This window comes from Lithobates pipiens, unplaced genomic scaffold (genome assembly GCF_037356315.1).
Source record: "Lithobates pipiens isolate NorthernLeopardFrog02 unplaced genomic scaffold, aLitPip1_a1.2 Scaffold_13, whole genome shotgun sequence".
NCBI classification, from domain to species: Eukaryota; Metazoa; Chordata; class Amphibia; order Anura; family Ranidae; genus Lithobates; species Lithobates pipiens.
Genome location: NW_027507718.1, coordinates 116,627,348 through 116,648,744, shown reverse-complemented (window position 1 = coordinate 116,648,744; position 21,397 = coordinate 116,627,348). Strand labels below are relative to the sequence as shown.

The window sequence follows — 21,397 nt, the reverse complement described above, 5'->3', positions numbered from 1 at the left end:
CTATGTACAGATACTCCAGTCTCTGCTATGGAACTCTGCAGCTCCTCCAGGGTTACCTTAGGTCTCTGTGCTGCCTCTCTGATTAATGCCCTCCTTGCCCGGTCCATGAAGTTTAGTGTGCAGCTATTTCTTGGCAGGTTTGCTGTTGTGCCATGATCCTAGGGATCATCAAAGATTTGGATATTTTTTTTATAACCTAACCCTGACTTGTACTTCTCAACAACATTGTCCCTTGCTTGTTTGGAGAGTTCATTGGTCTTCATGGCAGTGTTTGGTTAGTGGTGCCTCTTGCTTAGGTGTTGCAGCCTCTGGGGCATTTCAAAAAGGTGTGTATATGTAATGACACATCATGTGACACTTAGATTGCACACAAGTGGATATCATTTCTCTAATTATGTGACTTCTGAAGGTAATTGGTTTCACCAGAGCTTTTTATGGGCTTCATAACAAAGGGGGTGAATACATACGCACATGCTAATTATCATTTTTTTATTTATGAAAAATAGTTTTATGTGTATATTTTCTAATTTTACTTCAACAACTTAGACTATTGTGTTCTGATCCATTACATATAATTCAGATTAAAAAAAACACTTTTGTAAGGCACTGTATGACAACAGCATGGCTTCATAGTAGAAGACTCTGGGCGCTTAACTGGCTTGCCTGCAGTCCAGCCCTTTCAACAATTACAAATATTTGGTGCATCTTCAAACAAAAAATAGAACAAAGACCCAGGACTGTTGAGCAGTTAGAATCCAATATCAAGCAAGAATATGGCATTTCTTTCCCAAAACTCCAGCAATTGGTCTCCTCAGTTCCCAGATGTTCCCAGAGTGTTGTTAGAAGAAGGGATGCTACACCGTGACAAACATGACCCTGTACCAACTTTTTTGAGATGTGTTGCTGCGATCAATTTCAAAATTAACTTAATTGTTTCTTAACACGATACATTTTGTCAGTTTAAATATTTGATAGGTTTTCTATTTTCTACTTTGAATAAAATATGGGTTTATGAGATTTGCAAACCATTGGATTCTGTATTTATTTTTACACAGAATCCCAACATTTTTTGTAAATGAGGTTGAAATCATCAATATATATATATATATATATATATATATATATATATATATATATATATATATATAAAATCCCCTTTGTGATGATAAAGTTCTTCAAATATAATGAGTAACTGCAGGCCACCAAAAATGTGCTTCACCTCAAGGATTAGCATTCACCAGAGAATATTTGCCACTTTACTATGAATGGTCAAACAACGCGTTAGGTTACAGAAACCCTCCACAATGCTTGCTCAGACTTCCTTGGATTCATTTACCTTCTCCCCAGCATCAGCAACAGTGATATCAGAGCAATAAAACATTGCAATAAAATAAAAGTCCACATTCAAAATAAATGAAAAATAATAAAAGATGTGCTCCATAGCTCTTCGTAACTGGGGCTAGGTTTTTCATCTAAATACCATCACCAACACCTCGTGCATGGTATCCAAATGAGAAACCTAGCCCCAGTTACTAAGGGTTATGGAGCACATCTTTTATTATTTTTCATTTATTTTGAATGTGGACTCTTTCTATATATTCTTTAGCGGATTGATTCTTCAAAGGACTTTTCCTTCATTGAACTTTTAGCGCTGTTAATGCTGAATTGACTGTTTCGTTTTTTTAACATATTTTATTGATTGATTTTGCTTATAATAGCTGCTGGTGTGCATTTAAACTATTTGTCCATCTGAGCTCTTGGATCAGTAACATTTTAGAGGTTAACTGATAATTTATCAGTGATATCAGAGCACTGAACTTGGAGACATCAGCAGTCTCTCCCACTTGAAGCATTCCATCACAAATGACTTCCTCGGTATTGTTTAAACATCTTCTATACTCACATGGGAATTGCAATATTTAAAAAAAAAGACATGTATTCATTTTGCCATGTATACAGACATTTCTATTTTTTTTTTTTTGGAGTAAGGGTAGCATTATCATTATCAGTAACTTAATTTATAAAGTGCAGTGCACTTTCATTTTGAGATTTTTACATTTACAAAAGTATTTTCATGCCAAAGGCTGAACAGATGAAGTAGAGGAATTCTGGCCTTGAGATCTGAAGCTTGGGTGGAAAGCAGACACTGCATTCCTAGGTACTACTGAGGAAGCAGATGAATAATAAGGTACTGCTTCACCTCAAGATCTCCTTTGTTGAGGCAGGTGACAGCCAGAGGGCCAGAAGCATCAGGAATATTTGGATCACAGACAGAAGTAAAGAGACACCTATCCTTGTGCCTGACCCCTCTAGGACCATGCTGATTTGTTCCTTTCCTCCAATCAGCTGTCTTGGCTGTATGTCCAGGCTTCGCTGCAGTGCTTACCAGGAAGAGAAAATCTCCTAGCACAATGTGCACTTTCTAAACAGTATATAATGATGAAGACAGCAGATGTACATGTAAATCTTATGTAGGGAGATTTGTTTCATCCCTGTGTATCATCTGAGGCTGTTCACTTCCCTAAGTATGTGTGAAGAGGATGTTGGCCCCATGGACAGTGATAAATGGGAACAAATATTGGCAGCTGGCCCACTGGTGTCCGTATCGGCTGTTCAAAATTTATCACACCTCTGTATTCTACGCTGGGTATATTGCACGCCAGTGCAGCTGCATAAGTGGGGTAGGAGGGATTCCCCTATTTATCTAAAGTGTCAAGTGCACCAGGGAAACTTAAGTCACATGCTATGGAAATGTCCTAAATTGGTACGGTATTGGCAAGAGGTTATTAGGACTATTAATCGTATATACCAAGTGCAACTTGATTTAAATCCACTTACTTTACTTGTATTGTAGGTGGTTTAGTAGAAGATTTATGTCCTCCTCACATATATGTTGCACTTGTCAGGCTGCTTTATTTAGCCAGGAAAATGATAGCAAGATTTTTGGTTATCGCCTCAAACCCCTACATGTCACCAGTGGATTCAACAGGCTATATTAATATTAATTCCGGAAAAAAACACTTATCAGCATAGGAACACACCTACATTTTTTTTTTAAATGTGGCAGAAGTGGCTGGATACTTTTGATATGGAGGGGTCACTTTTAGGAGACTGATCCACTGTGCCAAGGATTCACAAATCTTGAATCATTGCCAAGAGGTGAAGGACGGTTATACCAGATAACCCAAACTGAGAAATACGTAGGGAATCAAACTGCCAGTCAGAAAAATCTCTGAAGGTAGATTAAATCAATCTGTTTGATAATATGTTTATTAAGGTGGAAGAAGGGAGTGTTCACAAAGTGTATGTAGAAAAAACTATTAATAGATTCCCTTTCAAAGGGAAAAATCTATTTCAAATTGTCAGGGGGAATTTATAATTCCACCGGTTAATTTAAATCCTCACAGAGGAATGTTTTGCATACCAATGTATTGGGAAGGTCTTTGAAATTGTAGAGGTGGAAGTGGTTGCAGTGGTGAAAGGTGGTGCAATAATGGGTGCACAGGTGGAAGAGAGCACAGTGGGGAAAGAGGGTGCAGAGGTGGAAGGGCATATAGTGAAGGAGAGGATTGCAGTAAACAAAGGGGTGGAAGGGAGCTGAAGATGTAAAAGTCAGTCAGAGAGGAGTGTGAGGTTATACATTTCCTTCATGATTTTCCAGCAATATCTAAAATGACTGGAAAATAAGTAACAAATACATTATCTCCACCACTGAAGGTGTTTTTCATGGATATCCTACCCAAAGCTTGTAGTATGCCACTGACTACAGCTGGTCCACCATGTACATGGTATTCACAGCAGTCTTCTCCTGTGAAGCTACGTGGACCTAACAAAAAAGAAATACATTAAAATAACAGCAGTTTTATTAAAGGAATTAAATAATCTCATGAGAACAAGCCTTATATAACCCGATAATATCTACGGGATGATAAAAAAAGACAGATAACTGATGACTAATAGGTGCAAGAATTATGTAGCATAAGGGTGCAGAGGGAAAGAAAAATTTGTAACCCTAAGTACCATTCCTTATTTTCCAAACATAATTCCCTTAGAGCAGAGGTCTCCAAACTTTCTAAATCAGGGGCCAATTTATTGACCTTTAGACTTTAGAGGGGCCAGACTGTGGCCAGCTAGATTGGATATTTCCCTGGCATCAGTGAGAGTAAACCACCACATTTGGTATTAAGAGTAGGAATAGTGCCCCATTGTTGGTATCATTGGGAGGAATAGGGTCCCATCGCTGGTATCATTGGGAGGAATAGTGCCCCATTGTTGATGTCAGTTGGCAGAATAGAGTCTAATATCAGTAGTAGGAATAGAGCCCCAAAATGCAGATAAAGGCAAAGGGTGGCAGTTTGGAGACCACTAACTTGAAACCTTTTTTCAACCCCCCTTTCCATTAAAGTGCATTTAAAGTGTAACTAAACCCAGGACCCTGCATTCACTATATCTGGTCTCCCACAGTACACAGAACATGGAAATGCAATTATTTTAGTAAATATAAACTGCTAAAAACATTTTCTCATCAGCAGTATATAGCAGTCTAATTTCTATCAGTTCCTGGTGAAGCTTGTCGGATGAGTTTTCATACTGCACCGAGCTGTCCTGTGAGGCTGCAGGACTCCTGGCTTTGTCTGGACAGTGCTGATTGGCTCTGTGCTGATCACATGCACTCTCCCAAGAAAAAAAAAACCTCTCTAGCATTACACACCAAACTGAGCATGTGCAGCCTGTCTCCAAAGGCTCTGTCTTATCTGGACCTGTTCTGGAGTCAGTGGAAGGAGGGGAGGATCAGAGAAGACATGATCAAACAGCCTTTTTACACAATGCAGAGGATTAATCCCTTAGGTACCACAGTGAGTATAACAAGCATGCTTTACTGCATATGCAGACTGATTTTACTGTTATGGGTTTAGTAACCCTTTAAAGATATTATACCTGTATTACCCGCAGTAGTGATACCTGGAAAATGAATGTGCAGGCATTTGCTCACCTGAAAACCACACCACCAGTCCCCTGTCTAACAGCTCTCCAGATGCTGGGCAAATAATCGATGCTAGGGCGACTTGTCGTGGAGGAGGAAATGTCTGCAATTTGGTTAACTGTTGCAGTGCCTGCTGACTGGCAGGGCCACTGGTCCGAATCACTGCCACACCACATTTTCCATGGCCAGAGGAAAGGGCAAATATAGTATCTATTGAATCATTATGTGTCCACCTTTTCAAAGGTCTGTAAAATACAAGTAATGAATTATGACAATAGTTCAATATAAATAACAAGTGCTTCAAATGCTTAGCTTCACAAAGTAAAAGTAATTATAGTTCACTAAACAGACTATGGTAAACTCCCAGGAACTGCTACCTTATTGTGGCAGGGACTGTATGCCCCTTATGACCAGAGGCAGAAAGCTGAAAGGGAAGGAGGCTGTGAAATTGTAGAGATAAACTGAAAATACAAGCAGGCTTTTCAAGAGTAGTAAAGCAAAATGGCTAAGGAAACAAACCCTGGAAGTATTCTAAGGAAAGGTTGGATTGGGCATGAGGCTGATAACCCCAACAACTAGAAAACCTAGGTTATGCCACCGATATAGCCTGAACACTTGAAAATAAATTGACAAAGAAGAATTATATATCATGTATCACTTACATATAATTTTCTTTAATTTTGTATAGAGTGGGGAAGGATTAGAACTCCTGCTGGGTTTTTATTTTTGTTCATAGCTTGTTTAGAGAAATTTTCACTCGTCTTCCTGACCTGCTAACAATCATATTACCAAGGCAGGAGTGGGGAAAATCTGTAACAGGGCTGCAGACAGCAATAAACATCTGACAGGGGTTCTATTCTTCCTCGGTTATTCTTCAGAAAAGCATTTTATTTCTGTCTGTGTTGCTGTTGAAGAGTTACCCCCACTTCCTGTCTGGTAAAATGCAGTCAGCAGGACAGGAAGTCGGGGGGAAAATCTTTCTAAATGACCCATGAACAGTAAAAACCAGACAAGGATTTTAACCTCTTCCCAATTCTAAATCCAATCAAGTTTCTGGCTGAACATCAACTTTAAAGCAGACCTTAACACTGAAATAACACTTTGCACCAGTCTAACTTCCTCCTCTATACTAGAGGTCGACCGATATATCGGCTGATATTTGCCGTTTTTTAAATAATCGGCATCGGCCGATTGTGCTGATAAAAAGCCGATTTAGAACTACAGCGGGACTTTGAAATGACTTCTGTATAGAAGTCAGTGTAAGAGCCGGTTCACACAGCGGGCGATGCGAGGCGACACGACTCGCCTCGCCTCGCTCTCGCAAGTCGCCCCCGTTCTGTACAATGGAACCGTTCTGAGAGGAGCGACTCGAGTCGCTCCGACTCAGAAAAAAGGTTCCTGTACTACTTTTGGGCGACCTCGGGGTGACTTGCATTGACTTCTATACAGAAGTCATCTGCAAGTTGCCGCTGAGGTCGCGGCAGGTCGCGGCGAGGCAAGTCGGAGTCGCCTCGCCTCGCCTGCAGTGTGAACCGGCCCTAAGTTGACTGAGTAGTCATAGCAACTCTTTCCTCCTCTCTGGGCAGGCTGCCAAGAAAAGAACAAAATGATACAATGTTTACACTTGAATGAATGAAGTCATCTCAGTGTGTAGAAGTTCTCAGTTTAACCATTTAAAGACTAAATCTTTTCTGACACTTGTTGCTTACAAGTAAAAATCCAGTATTTTCTGCCAGAAAATCACTTAGATCCCCCAAAAATGATATATATTTTTTTTAGCAGAGATCCTAGGGAATAAAATAGCGGTTGTTGCAATATTTTATGTCACACGGCATTTGCACAGAGGTCTTTCAAATGCATTTTTTTGGGAAAAAAATACACCATTTAAAAAATAAAAATAAAATAAAAACAGTAAAGTTAGCCCATTTTTTTTTTTTAGCCAAAAGTTTTGACTACCTGTTTTTATTTAATATATAGTTTTTTTGTTTTTTTTTTATCTAAATCATACATACAAGTAAACTGATTGGAGGTTTGTTTTGTTTAATAAATGTTTAAGTGTAAGAAATTTTCTGTATCACTTATGAAGACTGCTTTCACACTGGAGCGGGCAGGCGTTGATGGTAAAATGCAAGTTTTAGCGGCTCTTTACCATCATTTTAGTGGTGCTATTTGGCTGCTAGTGGGGCACATATAACCCAGCTAGCGGCCAAGGAAGAGGTTAAATGCGCCCATGAAGCACCGCTGCCAAATCGCATGCGCTTCGGCAGTGGTGCCCATTCATATCAATGGGCAGGAGTGGTGGAGGAGCGGTATACACCACTCCAAACGTGCTGCTTGCAGGCCTTTTATTTTTTTAAGATCCTGCCAGCGCATCGCCTCTGTGTGAAAGCACTCTGTCTTTCACGCAGACTGCAGGGGAGCCATTTTGCAGGCGCTATTTTTAGCCCAAAAGCGCCTTAAAAAACGCCCCAGTGGGAAAGGTGTGTTAGATCAAGGGGGATTAAAAATAAATAAATAAAATAAAATCGGCCTAACATATCGGCCCAAAAAAATCGGCATCATATATCGGCTATCGGCCGCCATGATTTCTAAATATCGGCATCGGCATCGGCCAGAGAAAAACCCATATCAGTCGACCTCTACTCTATACAAAAAAAAAAAAAAGAATGACGTAAAAACAAACAAGAAGAGTACACACTAAATGCAGTTGAGTTAAAAGCTTTAACCACCTGAGCTCCGGAAGGTTTTACTCCTTTCATGGCGAGGCCATTTTTTGCTATTCAGCACTGTGCCACTTTAACTGGCAATTGTGCAGTTTGGCAACACTGTACACAAATTAAATTTAGATTAAAAAAAATGTACACATAAAGTTTTCTTTTGGTGGAATTTGATCACCACTGCTTTTTTTATTTTATAAATGAAAAAAAAAATGAAAAAAAAAACACATTTTCTACTTTGTTATAAAATACCTCATATTTTGGCCTAAATTTATGAAGACATTTGATTTAACTGGATATATTTTATAAGCAGAAAATATCATTTGTTTTTTTTTTGTTTTTTTCGTTTTTCTTTTCATTGAAAGAGGGAGGGATAAAGGGGAAGGGTATGGGAGTACAGTATGAGAAGGAAAGGGTAGAACTAAGGAGGAAGCAGAGTGTAACTTTTTATAGCTTTTTCCCCTTAATAACCACTCTTTTTTTTTTGATTAGGTCACAAACACTGGAAGTAAGGGGCAGTTGGTGGTGATGGAGGGGGGGATAGGAAGGGGGGTGGGTGACAAAGGACATGGAAGGTAAGGATTAGGTAGAGAGGCCTAGTAACCCCTAGATTTACTGGGGAGAAAGATTTGTCGGACTTTTTACATTTAGTTGTGGGAGACCTCCACCTCTCATGATGTCTCATGACGTCTCTCGCCTCCCCTTTGGGGAATATTTAGTTATGATACGGTTCTTGGATATACACCTTTTTATATATGTCTGTAAGTATATGTATGATGTGTTGTGTATGTAATCTAAATGTTTTCTTATTTTTGTTTGTTCCTTTTATGAGTTTTTTATTGTGTTGTAATTTTTTTCTAAAATGGATAAAACAAATTTACACAAAAATAATTAAATAAATACATGTATTCTGCTACACGTCATTAGTAAAAAAAAGAAAATCACAATAAATGTATATTCATTGGTTTTATCATTTTTATTAAAAGGGACAGCGCACCATTTATTCCTATGGTATTTTAATTGAGTAGTATGTTGGTACACTCTAACAGTGGTAGTAGCAGTCCTAATTAATATAATTTAGAGATATACAACATACACATTTGTTCACTTTTGGAATATTTATTTAAAGTGGTTATAAAGTCAGAAGTTTTTTTTTATCTTAACGCATTCCCCTTTTAGCCCCCTAATACTTACCTGAACCCCATCTAGATCCAGCTATGTTGCATGAGAGTCTTGGCTGTCAAAGGCTCAGACAGCAAAGTGGCACCATTGGCTCCCACTGCTGTCAATTAAAGTCAGTGAGCCAATGAGTGAGGGGGCGGGGCTGAGCCACAACTCCATGTCTGAATGGACACAGGGATCTGCGGCTCGGGTGCCCCCATAGCTTGCTGTGGGGGAACTCAACAGGAGGGAGGGGCCAGGAGCAACAAAGAGGGACTCGAGAAGAGGAGGATCCGGGCTGCTCTGTGCAAAACCACTGCACGGGGCAGGTAAGTATAACATGTTTGTTATTTTTAATGGAAAAGAAAAACACAAGACTTTAGTATCTTTAATTCATTCACATACATTTATATAAAGCAGCACATGAGTTTTTATACTATTCTCCAAGTTCTAAAAGAAAACTACCGCTAGAAAATTATTTTTGGGATTCCTGTGAATATTTACATGAATTTATAAATAATCAAGGCTTTTGCATAGGGATGCTAGCATCACCTGTTTCTTAATATTAGAGCAGTATATAATAGTATAAGATAAACAAAGATGCACGTAGCCAAGGAAAAAAATAAGACCATATTGGGAAAAAATTATCAAGAAGTACAGAATGGATACGCAACCAGTTCATTTTTTTGGACAAACGAAGTATTACCAATGGATAGAGGAAGTGCAAATTATTGATAGGCATTCTTTTTAATTTGGCTGCTAGGAACTTGTTGTTCCCCCGATTTGCCTGCTGGTGTCTCTGTGCTCCTGTGCCTCTCTTGCTGTAATTCTGAAAGGCATCAGTGGGTGTCTCCCAACAGTCATTGCACTTTTATCAACTTCTACCCAAGCTATTAAACTATTTAATTCCACGCATTCCTGTGACCTGTACCTTGGCATGTTTACATTTTTGTGGCTTCCTATCCATTACATTGCCTTCTCTGATCCTAGTCTAATCCTGTTTAACCCTGCTTGACACTCTGTTATTACACTGATATTTTTTTATTATCACGGTCACGTTTGACGCATTAGTTGGAGTTCTTCATTTCCTTGTCTGTTATATTTTACACTATTGTTTGTCTTTGCACTTTGTTCACAATTAAAACTCACATTGCACATACCCCAGAATCAGAGTTCCTCTTGCTGCACACAAGACTGGTCATATTACCTACACAGGATTTTAGCACTGGTTTCTGGTTAATGGCAGGCATACAAACCATAGGCAGCTGCAGGCCTAAAGACCCACATAGATGGCTCTAATCTGGACCAATATTCAAGCTGTGGGTATTTAGGCAGATCCTGCTGCAGTCAAAAAAACAAACCAAGAGATTTCACAATAATCAACTTTTCTTCAGGTGTAAATCTCGGAGTTCATGTGCAGTAGGGCTGCAACTAACAATTATTTTCATAATCGATTAGTTGGCCGATTATTGTTTCGATTAATAACCTTAAAAAAAAAAGTGTGGTGTATAATTTAGTTAAATATGCAAAGTTAAAAAAAAAGGCAATTTATTCTTAAATATTTCTATGTAGTGGTAAATATAAATAACCAACTATATGGTTAGAGAGCAAGATCTCTAATTCACTCTGAAAATAACAGACAAAAGTGATATACTGTATATACCAGGGGTTGACAAATTTGCTTGGAATCTAGGAGCCAGCTTAAAAAGTTAGGAGCCAGGTCCGTGACGGCGATCCGGACCTGTCCCTGGCCTGACATGGAGACGAGTGAGGGGAAGATAGCAGCGCCGTCGCCGCCCCCCCGTCTCCAAGTCATTGCCCATAGCTCTTAGAGGGACATTTTATTTATTTTTTTCAAATGACAATTTTTTTTTCAATTGCATTTTAGTGTAAATATGAGATCCGAGGTCTCTCTGACCCCAGATCTCATTTTTAAGAGGACCTGTCATGCTTTTTCTATTACAAGGGATTTTTACATTCCTTGTAATAAGAATAAAAGTGACACAACATTTTTTTTAAAAGAACAGTGGAAAAAAAAAGTTAAAATAAGAAGAAAAAATAATAATTTTTAAACGCGCCCTGTCCTGCCCGCATATAAAATCGGTGTTCGAACCACACATAAGAGGTAGCGCCGTGATCGGTAGAGCGAGAGCAATAATTCTAGCCCCAGACCTCCTCTGTAACTCAAAACGTGCAACCTGCAGAATTTTTTTAAACGTCGCCTATGGAGATTTTAAAGGGTAAAAGTTTGTCGCCATTCCATGAGCGGGTGCAATTTTGAAGCGTGACATGTTGGGTATCAATTTACTCGGCGTAACATTATCTTTCACAATATAAAAAATAATTGGGCTAACTTTACTGTTGTCTTATTTTTTTATTAACTAAATTATTTTTCCCAACAAAAGTGAGCTTGTAAGTCCGCTGCACAAATACGGTGTGACAGACAGTATTGCAACAACCACCATTTTATTCTCTAGGGTGTTAGAATAAAAAATATATATAATGTTTAGGGGGTTCTAAATAAAGGGAAGAAGAGGCAGGTAATATAAAACAGAGGAAGCTTCATTAGCATTGCTGGTTTGTCATACCAACGGCGACCACAAGAGGGCGCTAGATTCCATAAGGAATCATAGGACCGCAGAAGGCCTCAAAGCCGTGGCCTAAATTTTCGGCCGCCGGCGGAACGGCCCGACGCGATCACGCTGGGGGGGTCCACAGAGACAGGATACCCCCAGCTGTGCTGCCCCAGGCGCGAGGTCGCTATTTCTAGTCGCCAATGCGACCTGGCGCCCGGGTTTTGTCGAGCCCTGGTATATACTATTAGAGGGGATATACTGTATATACTATTAGTTTACTGATATACTATTGTTTAAAAAACAATTTCTTCCTTAAAAAAAAAATGTCATTTTAAGAACGTTCGTTCGATTTTCTAATTGTTAGTGGGGTCAAATTGACGTTCATCTTCAACCACAGTGACAGGAAAATTTGGAAATAGAAAACTTCTTGGTCAAAGGAACTTTCAGACAGTGTGTGGTTTTCGTTCAGAAATTAACATTTATTTTAAAAACAGAATGTTAAAAACAAGTGAAAATTTCAAACATTCTTTCATTCAGCGAATGTACAAAGATTTTTTGTCTGAATATTCTTGTTTGAAAATTGATCCATATGGCCAGCATAAGGCTCGGCACACACCTATGCAGTTTGCTTTTAATCTGTTTCTGCTGTGCTTTTTGCTGTGCGTTATAGCCCTTTATAGTACAAAAAAGCAGATAATCACTACAGTTCATTTACATGGGTTCATTTTTTTTTTTACTGTAGAACTGTGTAAGTAATATTTACAGTAGCAATTATTTGATTTTTTTTTGTACTATAAAGGGCTCATTTTAGTTTTTTTTTAACCTCATTATGTTACTGGCCGATTAATCGGTTATGAAACTAGTAATCGATTAGTTGTTTCAGCCCTAATGTGCAGATTTAAAGGGTAACTCCACTTTTGTGGGGAAAAAAATAGCAAATAAAGAAAAAATAATATAGTGTATACAATTGAGGATAACATAAAAAAGGAAAACAGTGGGATTTCAAAGTCACTCACTTTTTTTGAACCATTTAATTTATGGCAAACTTTTTTATATTATGGACAAACTCTTATTTTCTCAAACAATATCACTTATTATTTGGCTTGTCTTTCAGGCAAGCCATCTTAGATGTACTTTCTATTTCGGGGAACCAAACACTGGGGGATTTTTGGTGGAGTGATATTCAAACAGACTTGGACTCTACTCCCCCAGATTTACACCTCTTCCCTCTTCTCAGGCTAAAACACTCAGTCTGAATGATATTTCTCCTTTCCTTTTGATCCTACCAACATTAATCCAGGTAATCATTGTTTACCACTACCTTTTATCTCCTGGGTTTAACTATAGAGTTATATAAATGTACAACTATATTTGGGCAATGGGGATATGTGCCGGTACACTTTCTATCTATCTATCTATATATATCTATATATCTATATATATATATATATATATATATATATATATATAGATATAACTGTTTCCTTCTCAGGATTCAGTCAGTTTATAACAACATCGCCCCCTGTGGTTACCATGTCCAGTGCATGCAGTTGTCTGCTGGGAGTATTCAGACATTAAACACCCAGGCGTCGTATTTTGCGAAAGTTCTCATACTCGGTAGGTCCTTTTATGCTTCAACAATATTGTTTGATTGTAAAATTCCTTTTTGGCGATTCCATATATACATAAGTGTATTTTTGATGAATTGTAATTAATTGTCATTTTGCAGTAGCTAATCCCATTTTTGTTGTTGTTTTATTTACTTTCTTTAGTAATCATTTCATACTGCACTCTAGAAGCTCCTGAAGAAACTCACTTGAAGCAAAACATGTAGAGCGGTAGTGTGTGTATAGGTATATCAAATTAATTGAATATGCAACAAGGGATTTTTTTATTGATTTTATTGACATAAATAAAATATATTTTTTATAATTAAAAAATACTACATCTTTTTCTTCGAGTCCTTTAAAGTCCTATCGCTTTCCTTTTTTCATGTATTCCTAAAAAATTGGGATGTGGTGTCCATTCTGATCTCACAACCCAAAATCTCTTTATTAAATAGTGTAATTGAATGTTATTAGAAATTACCTTTCCTTTTCAATCTACAGCTCAGTAACTTCATGTAAAATGCAATGCAATATGGCTACCTGGAGGTGTTCTGTACAAAAAATGTGTACTGCCCCCCCAACAACATTTCCTGCTTGTGTGATTGGCTCAGCAATTTTCCAGAAGTCTGCACTAAGAAACAAGTCAGATTTCAGGCATCCCCTGCAACAAAAATGTCATTTTTGGTGAGCTACTCCCAATAGGAAAACGCCTAATGCCTGGTACACATGATGAGATTATCAGACGAATAATCGTCCCTTTTTTCTTTTTTGCCTATTACTCTCAGATCGAACCTGAAGAGTTTACTAAAGTCACAGAAATTCTCGTAAAATATCGAAAGTGATGTCATGTGTTGTAGTGTATTTGTATTGCATTTTTGAATGACAACTGTACTGATTAAACGAAAATCGTATATGATCTGGTATAGTACGAAAAACTAAAAATAATATCGGATGAACTGTTCTAAACGGCTCTCAAAAGCTCTGTAGTAACGATCAGTTTAACGTACATTGCCTCCGAAATCTGTATTTTCCGTACGATTTTCCGATCATATGTACAGGGCTTAAAATGATGCAGGCCCAGCAGCTTTCCTCATTAGAGCCCTACAGGTGCTGCAGCTGACCGATAATTATCCACTTAAGGACCACCTCCTGCACATATACGTCGGCAGAATGGCACAGCTGGGCACAAGCACGTACCTGTACATTGCTTTTTAAGTGCCCAGCCGCCGCCAGCGCGCTCCCGACCCGGTCCTGAGCTCCGTGACCATGGCTGCGGGACCAGCGGACCCGATCGTTGCTGGTGTCCCGTGATAGGGTCACAGAGCTGAAGAACGAAGAGAGGCCTGTGCTTCCTACTGTGGCTGTCACCGATCGCCTTTTCCCTTTTTTTAGGGAAAGACGATCAGTGACGTCACATGCCAGGCCACGCCCCTCTACAATGAAAAAAACACATAATGTCACACATAAACCCTACACTGCCCCCTAGTGGTTAACTCCTTCACTGCCAGTGTCATTTACACAGGAATCAGTGCATTTAACCACTTGCTTACTGGGCACTTAAACACCCTTCCTGCCCAGACCAATTTTCAGCTTTCGGTGCTCTCACATTTTGAATGACAATTACTCAGTCATGCAACACTGTACCCAAATGAATTTTTTGTCCTTTTTTTCCTACAAATAGAGCTTTCTTTTGGTGGTATTTGATCACCTCTGGGGTTTTTATTTTTTGCGCTATAAATGAAAAAAGACGCATATTTCTTTGTTTCTGTGACAAAATTATGCAAATTATTAATTTTTCGTCATAAATTTTGGCCACAATTTATACTGCTACATATCTTTCGTAAAAATAACCCAAATTAGTGGATATTATTTGGTCTTTGAGAAAGTTAGAAAGTCCACAAGCTGTCGTGCGAATTGCACAAAATTGATCACATCTGATGTACTGGTGGCCTATCTCGCTTCTTGCAACCCGAACAAGTCAGGAAAGTACAAATACCCCCCAAATGACCCCTTTTTGGAAAGTAGACATTCCAAGGTATTTAGTAAGAGGCATGGTGAGGTTTTTGATGTTGTAATTTTTTCCCACAATTCTTTGCAAAATTACGATTTTTTTTTTTTTTTTTTTTCAACAAAATTGTCATTGCAATAGGTTATTTCTCTTACGTGGCATGTGTATACCACAAATGACACCCCCAAAAAGATTCTGCTACTCCTCCTGAGTATTACAATACCACATGTGTGGGACTTTTTCACAGCCTGGCCACATAGAGAGGCCCAACATGCAGGGAGCACCGTCACATGTTCTAGGAGCATAAATTACACATCTAACTTGTTGACTACCTATTACACTTTTGAAGGTCCTGGAGCACCAGGACAATGACACGTGGCACTGATGACAGATGGCACTGATACGTGGCACTGATGACACTTATACGTGGCACTGATGACAGATGGCACTGATGCGTGGCACTGATGACAGATGGCACTTATACGTGGCACTGATGACAGATGGCCCTTATACGTGGCACTGATGACAGATGGCACTAATAGGTGGCACCGATGACGCGTGACACTGATGACAGATGGCACTGATAAGTGGCATTGATGACATGTGACACTGACAACAGATGGCACGTGACACTGACAGGTGGCACTGATGACAAACATAGGGAGGCCCAACATGCAGGGAGCGCCGTCACATGTTCTAGGAGCATAAATTACACATCTAACTTGTTGACTACCTATTACACTTTTGAAGGTCCTGGAGCACCAGGACAATGACACGTGGCACTGATGACAGATGGCACTGATACGTGGCACTGATGACACTTATACGTGGCACTGATGACAGATGGCACTGATACATGGCACTGATGACAGATGGCACTTATACGTGGCACTGATGACAGATGGCCCTTATACGTGACACTGATGACAGATGGCACTGATAAGTGGCATTGATGACATGTGACACTGACAACAGATGGCACGTGACACTGACAGGTGGCACTGATGACAAACATAGGGAGGCCCAACATGCAGGGAGCGCCGTCACATGTTCTAGGAGCATAAATTACACATCTAACTTGTTGACTACCTATTACACTTTTGAAGGTCCTGGAGCACCAGGACAATGACACGTGGCACTGATGACAGATGGCACTGATACGTGGCACTGATGACACTTATACGTGGCACTGATGACAGATGGCACTGATACATGGCACTGATGACAGATGGCACTTATACGTGGCACTGATGACAGATGGCCCTTATACGTGACACTGATGACAGATGGCACTGATAAGTGGCATTGATGACATGTGACACTGACAACAGATGGCACGTGACACTGACAGGTGGCACTGATGACAAATGGCACTTATACGTGGCACTGATGACAGATGGCACTAATATGTGGCACTGATGACACGTGGCACTGATGACAGATGGCACTGGGGACAAATGGCACTGACAACAGGTGGCACTGGGGACAGATAGCACTAACAGGTGGCACTGGGGGCAGGTGGCACTGGGGAGGATGGCACTGGGCAAGGATGGCACTGGGCAAGGATGGCACTTTTTTCCTTTTTTTTTTTTAACTTACGGCTGCTGCAGCCGTTGATCTCTCCCTTCTCACACGCTGTCTGTGTGAGGAGGGAGAGCGGCGCTGAGAGATGATCTCATATGTTTACATATGAGATCATCTCACATTGGACATGCAGATCGCGATGTAAACGGCCGCTGTGATTTGCCGTTTACAGCGATCTGTGACTGGCTGTGTCAGAGGGACACGGCCAGCACAGAATTTCCCAGATGCGCGCTCGTGGGAGCGCGCATTGCGGAAGTAAACAGGAAGCCGTTCAGGAGATGGCCTCCCGGCAGTTAGCGTCCGCTCTGCAGCCGTATTTCGGCTATAGGGCGTGCGCGAAGCAGTTAAATAACACTGATTGCTGTATAAATGACAATGGTCCCAAAAATGTGTCAAAAATGTCCGATGTGATCGCCTCCATTACTAGTAACAAAAAAAATTTATAAAAATGCTATAAAACTATCCCCTATTTTGTAAACGCTATAACTTTTGTGCAAACCAATCAATAATCGCTAATTGCAAAAAATTTTACCAAAAATATGTAGAAGAATACGTATCGACCTAAACTGAGGGGAAAAAATGTTTTTTTATATATTTTTGGGGGATATTAATTATAGCAAAACGTAAAAAATATTGCATTTTTTTAAAAATTGTCGCTCTATTTTTGTTTATAGCGCAAAAATAAAAAACCGCAGAGGTGATCAAATACCACCAAAAGAAAGCTCTATTTGTGGGGAAAAAAAGGGTGCCAATTTTGTTTGGGAGGCCACGCTGCACGACCGCATAATTGTCAGTTAAAGCGACGCAGTGCCGAATCGCAAAAAGGGGCTTGGTCCTTTGGCTGCAAACTGGTCCAAGGCTTAAGTGGTTATAAAACCACTTCCATTAGATTAATTTTCCTATATGGGCACCGAGGAACAAACAGGGATTTCTTCAGAATAACATTAATAATCCTTAAAACTGGAATGTTTTTTTCTCAACAAAAGTGGAGTTATGCTTTAAAGTGGAAATAAACCCAAAACCAAATATGCAATACATTGCAGATTACCAATCCTTAGATATGGAGGCTGCATTCGTTTTATTTTTTTAGGCTGTTTTTCCTCTGTTTTCACCTGGCGATCTGGGATAATACACCTCCTGTATTAGAGCGCCTCCACTGTTGATGAAGGAGCACAAAACACCCTTGGACAGCAGCATTGTCAGTCTGGGGGAAAGGAATGTTAGATGTACTAGCTTATTTAAATACACTAAGAAAATACAACTAAACTTTGGCTAACATTTTATAAGCAATTGCAGCAAATCGTTTTTTTTTCTTTTGGGATAGGTTTTACATGAATAAATGCTGACCATTATAAGCTCCCCTGTCAGTGATAAATGGTTTGTCTTAACCATCTAACTGCTACATCTGCAGGGCAGTTTGCCCTGTTGAAAAACAACATACACTATATTGTCAAAAGTATTGGTACACCTGCCTTTACATGCACATGAACTTTAATGGATTCCAAGTCTTAGTCTGTAGGGTTCAATATTGAGCTGGCCCACCCTTTGCAGCTATAACAGCTTCAACTCTTCTGGAAAGGCTGGCCACAAGGTTTAGGAGTGTCTATGGGAAATTTTGACTATTCTTCCAAAAGCGCATTTGTGAAGTCAGGCACTGATGTTGGACAAGAAGGCCTGGCTCGCAGACTTCATTCTAAGGTGTTCTATCGGGTTGAGGTCAGGACTCTGTGCAGACCAGTCAAGTTCCTCCACTCCAAACTCGCTCATCCATGTCTTTATGGACCTTGCTTTGTGCACTGGTGCACAGTCATGTTGGAACAGGAAGGGGCCACCCCAAATTGTTCCCACAAAGTTGGGAGCATAAAATTGTCCAAAATGTCTTGGCATGCCAGCGCCTTATGAGTTCCCTTCACTGGAACTAAGGGGCAAAGCCCAACCCCTGTAAAACTACCCCACACCATAATCCCACGGCCACCAATGCTTCAGTATGCAAAAAGTACAGGTCCACTTTAAAGGACATAGGATAGCCAGTACAAGTTTCTCTAGCCCAAAAAAGCAGTTCGTATGCCATCTTCTGTAAGGAACAAGGATTCGGCTGTAGAAAACCCTAAGATCGTCTGTCAGAAATGGAACCTAAAGCGGTATTAAACCCCAAACCAAAAATGTAATATATTGCAGCTTACCAAGTATTAGCCATGGTGGCTGCATTTGTTTTCATTCTTTACGTTTTTTCTCATTGTTTTCATCTGGTGATCTGGCCAGTAATACACCTCCTGTATTAGTGCCCCAGCTCTGGATGAAGGAGCACAGGGGGCACCTTTTCAGAGCAGCATTGTTAATCTGGGGGGGGGGGGGGGGGTGTTAGATGTACTGGCAGATTTAGATACACTAACAAATTACATCTTTGGGATACATTTTTTACAAATATAAATAAAAGCTAATAATTGTAAGCACCCCTGTTAGTCGTAAATGGCTGGTCTAATTTCTGTAACTAACACATTCTGCTGGAGAGCTTGATCTTTTGAAAAACAACAGACTTACTGGCTTTAGAAAATAAAGAAAAGAATGAAGAAAAAAAAAACTTTAATTACAGCCATCACATCTAAGAATTGATAAGCTGCAATATAATAAATGTTTGCTTTTGGGTTTAATACCACTTTAAAGCTTATCTAAATCCAAAAGCAAATGGGTGTTATATTGAAGCTTACAAATTTTTAGATGTGGTGGCTGTATTTCTTAGACATTTTTCCTTTATTTTCACCTGGTGATCTGTCCAGTACATTTGTTATTTTTCTAACTTGCTTTAACAGACCAGGTTAGGCAGCAAAAGTGGCACTTAGAGGGTTGAAACAAAACATTTAACACTTACAGGGGTGCTTATTGCGTTTGAAAAAGTGTTAACTGGAGCTCTGCTTTAATTTGTTAGGCCAGACCATATAAATCTGCTAGTTCATGTACCCTCTCCTTAGATTAAAGGGGTTGTAAGCCCCATCTAGATCCAGCAATGTTGCAGTGTCTCGGCTGCCTGAGACTCCCCTCCTCATTGGCTGAGACAGCAGCGCAGCTCAACTGGCTCCCGCTGCAGTCAATTAAAGTCAGTCGGCCAATGAGGAGAGAAATGGGGTGGAGCCCAGCTGTAGCTCCATGTCTGAATGGACACAGGGAGCTGTGACTCGGCTCAGGTGCCTCATAGAAAGCTGCTTCCTATAGGGGCACTCAACAGGAGGAAGCGGCCAGAAGCACAGAAGAGGGACCCGAGAAGAGGAGGATCTGGGCTGCTCTGTGCAAAACCACTGCACAGAGCAGGTAATTATAACATGTTTGATACTTTTAACTTAAAAAAGAAAAAAAAAAACGAGACTTTACATTCACTTTAACTATGTTAAATGATGTCTTTCTTGCACCTTTATCCAGAGTGGGAACAACCTAAGATTGAAAGCGTGTTACTAGCCAGATCAACAGGTGAAAATAAAGGGGGAAAAAACTAAAAAAGAAAACCTGCATCCACCACATTTTAGGATTGGTAAACTGTGATATATTAAAAAGTTTGTTTTTGTTTTTAGATATGCTTTAATTTTGGACACTGTAACAAGCAGATATACACATGCAGTGCCCGCTAAAGAGCAATATGCTTTGATTCAGATAGCATTTGACAGGCAGTGAGGAGGCCTTATACTGCCTCCCCACCAGCTGTATTTATAGAGTATGTTACCCCACGTTTCATATTCCCTGATATGTGCCTGCTGTTCCATGTACTTGTATAAGAAAGTATCCTGTTCTCTTAGCATTTCTTTGTGTGAAATCCCTGGTGTTCCTGCCAGTCCCTCTACTTCCCTATTAGAAACCGCCCACACTAAGCAGGGGAGCACACCGTGGTCAGTTCTCTAGCTATGCTGAGAACTCAGCCTGCTCTCCTCCAGTGATCATTTTTGTTCTTACTTCCCCCTCGCACAGCCATTCACTGGGAAGCTCTGTGTGCTGTGTGGCCGTCTCAGCAGGAACCAGCAGGGTGGTTGTACAGAAGTCGATCTCTTGATCAACTTCTGTACAACCGCAAGGTCAGATTTCCCCCACTCTATCAACACATCCGGGCATAGACGGCAGCACTGTCAAAATACAATAACTCAGTGGGGAAGATTCCCCAAATGTGTGGATGTGGGAAAAGTTTTTTATAAATAAAATTTGTTCCAAACCCTAGTTGAATAAAGAAAAATTGTATCCTCTACGGGCTGCTTTAAAGGCACAGCTCACCCTCCCCGCCAACCCAAACATTTATGGAACCAAACCTGCAAAAATATCTGCTGACAGCTGCCTAACGTCATATTTTGATCATAACTTCTCCTCGAAACAATATTATAATACAATCGTACTAACCTACATAACTGTCAAAAAATGTAGTGCTACAAATAAATAATAATTCTGCATAGGAATTTAAAATATGTTAGTGACAATACAGAACACATTTTGTATTGGTAAAATCAGAGGTCCCCAGCCCCTGGCCTGCTACCGGATGTAGCCTGTTTGCAGCTGGGCCAGGAAGGCTACACTGTCCGACGTGCGGCGGTGGCAGGTGAGCAGAGAGATGACATCATCTCTCACCTCCCACCCGCATCACCGATCTTCCACCCTCACAGCAGAGCTGCTGCACTGAAATGAGGCGGGCAAGCACAGAGATGAGATCTCTCACCACTCTTCTGCCTTCACACCTGAGCTGCTGCACTGTTGAGATGAGGAGGGCAAGCACAGAGATGAGCTCTCTC

General features: G+C 40.1%; 1 protein-coding gene across 1 annotated transcript in view; it reads right to left on the bottom strand.

Moving 5' to 3' along the window:
* GTPBP3 (GTP binding protein 3, mitochondrial) overlaps window positions 1–21,397 on the bottom strand; it is a 160,156-nt gene that overhangs the window by 118,284 nt on the left and 20,475 nt on the right. Inside the window, exons 3-4 of the mRNA XM_077475428.1 lie at window positions 4,994–5,229; window positions 3,740–3,826 (exon numbers count right to left, since the gene is read on the bottom strand). Of these exons, the coding sequence (XP_077331554.1) occupies window positions 3,740–3,826; window positions 4,994–5,229 (323 nt within the window). The remainder of the gene's footprint in view (window positions 1–3,739; window positions 3,827–4,993; window positions 5,230–21,397) is intronic.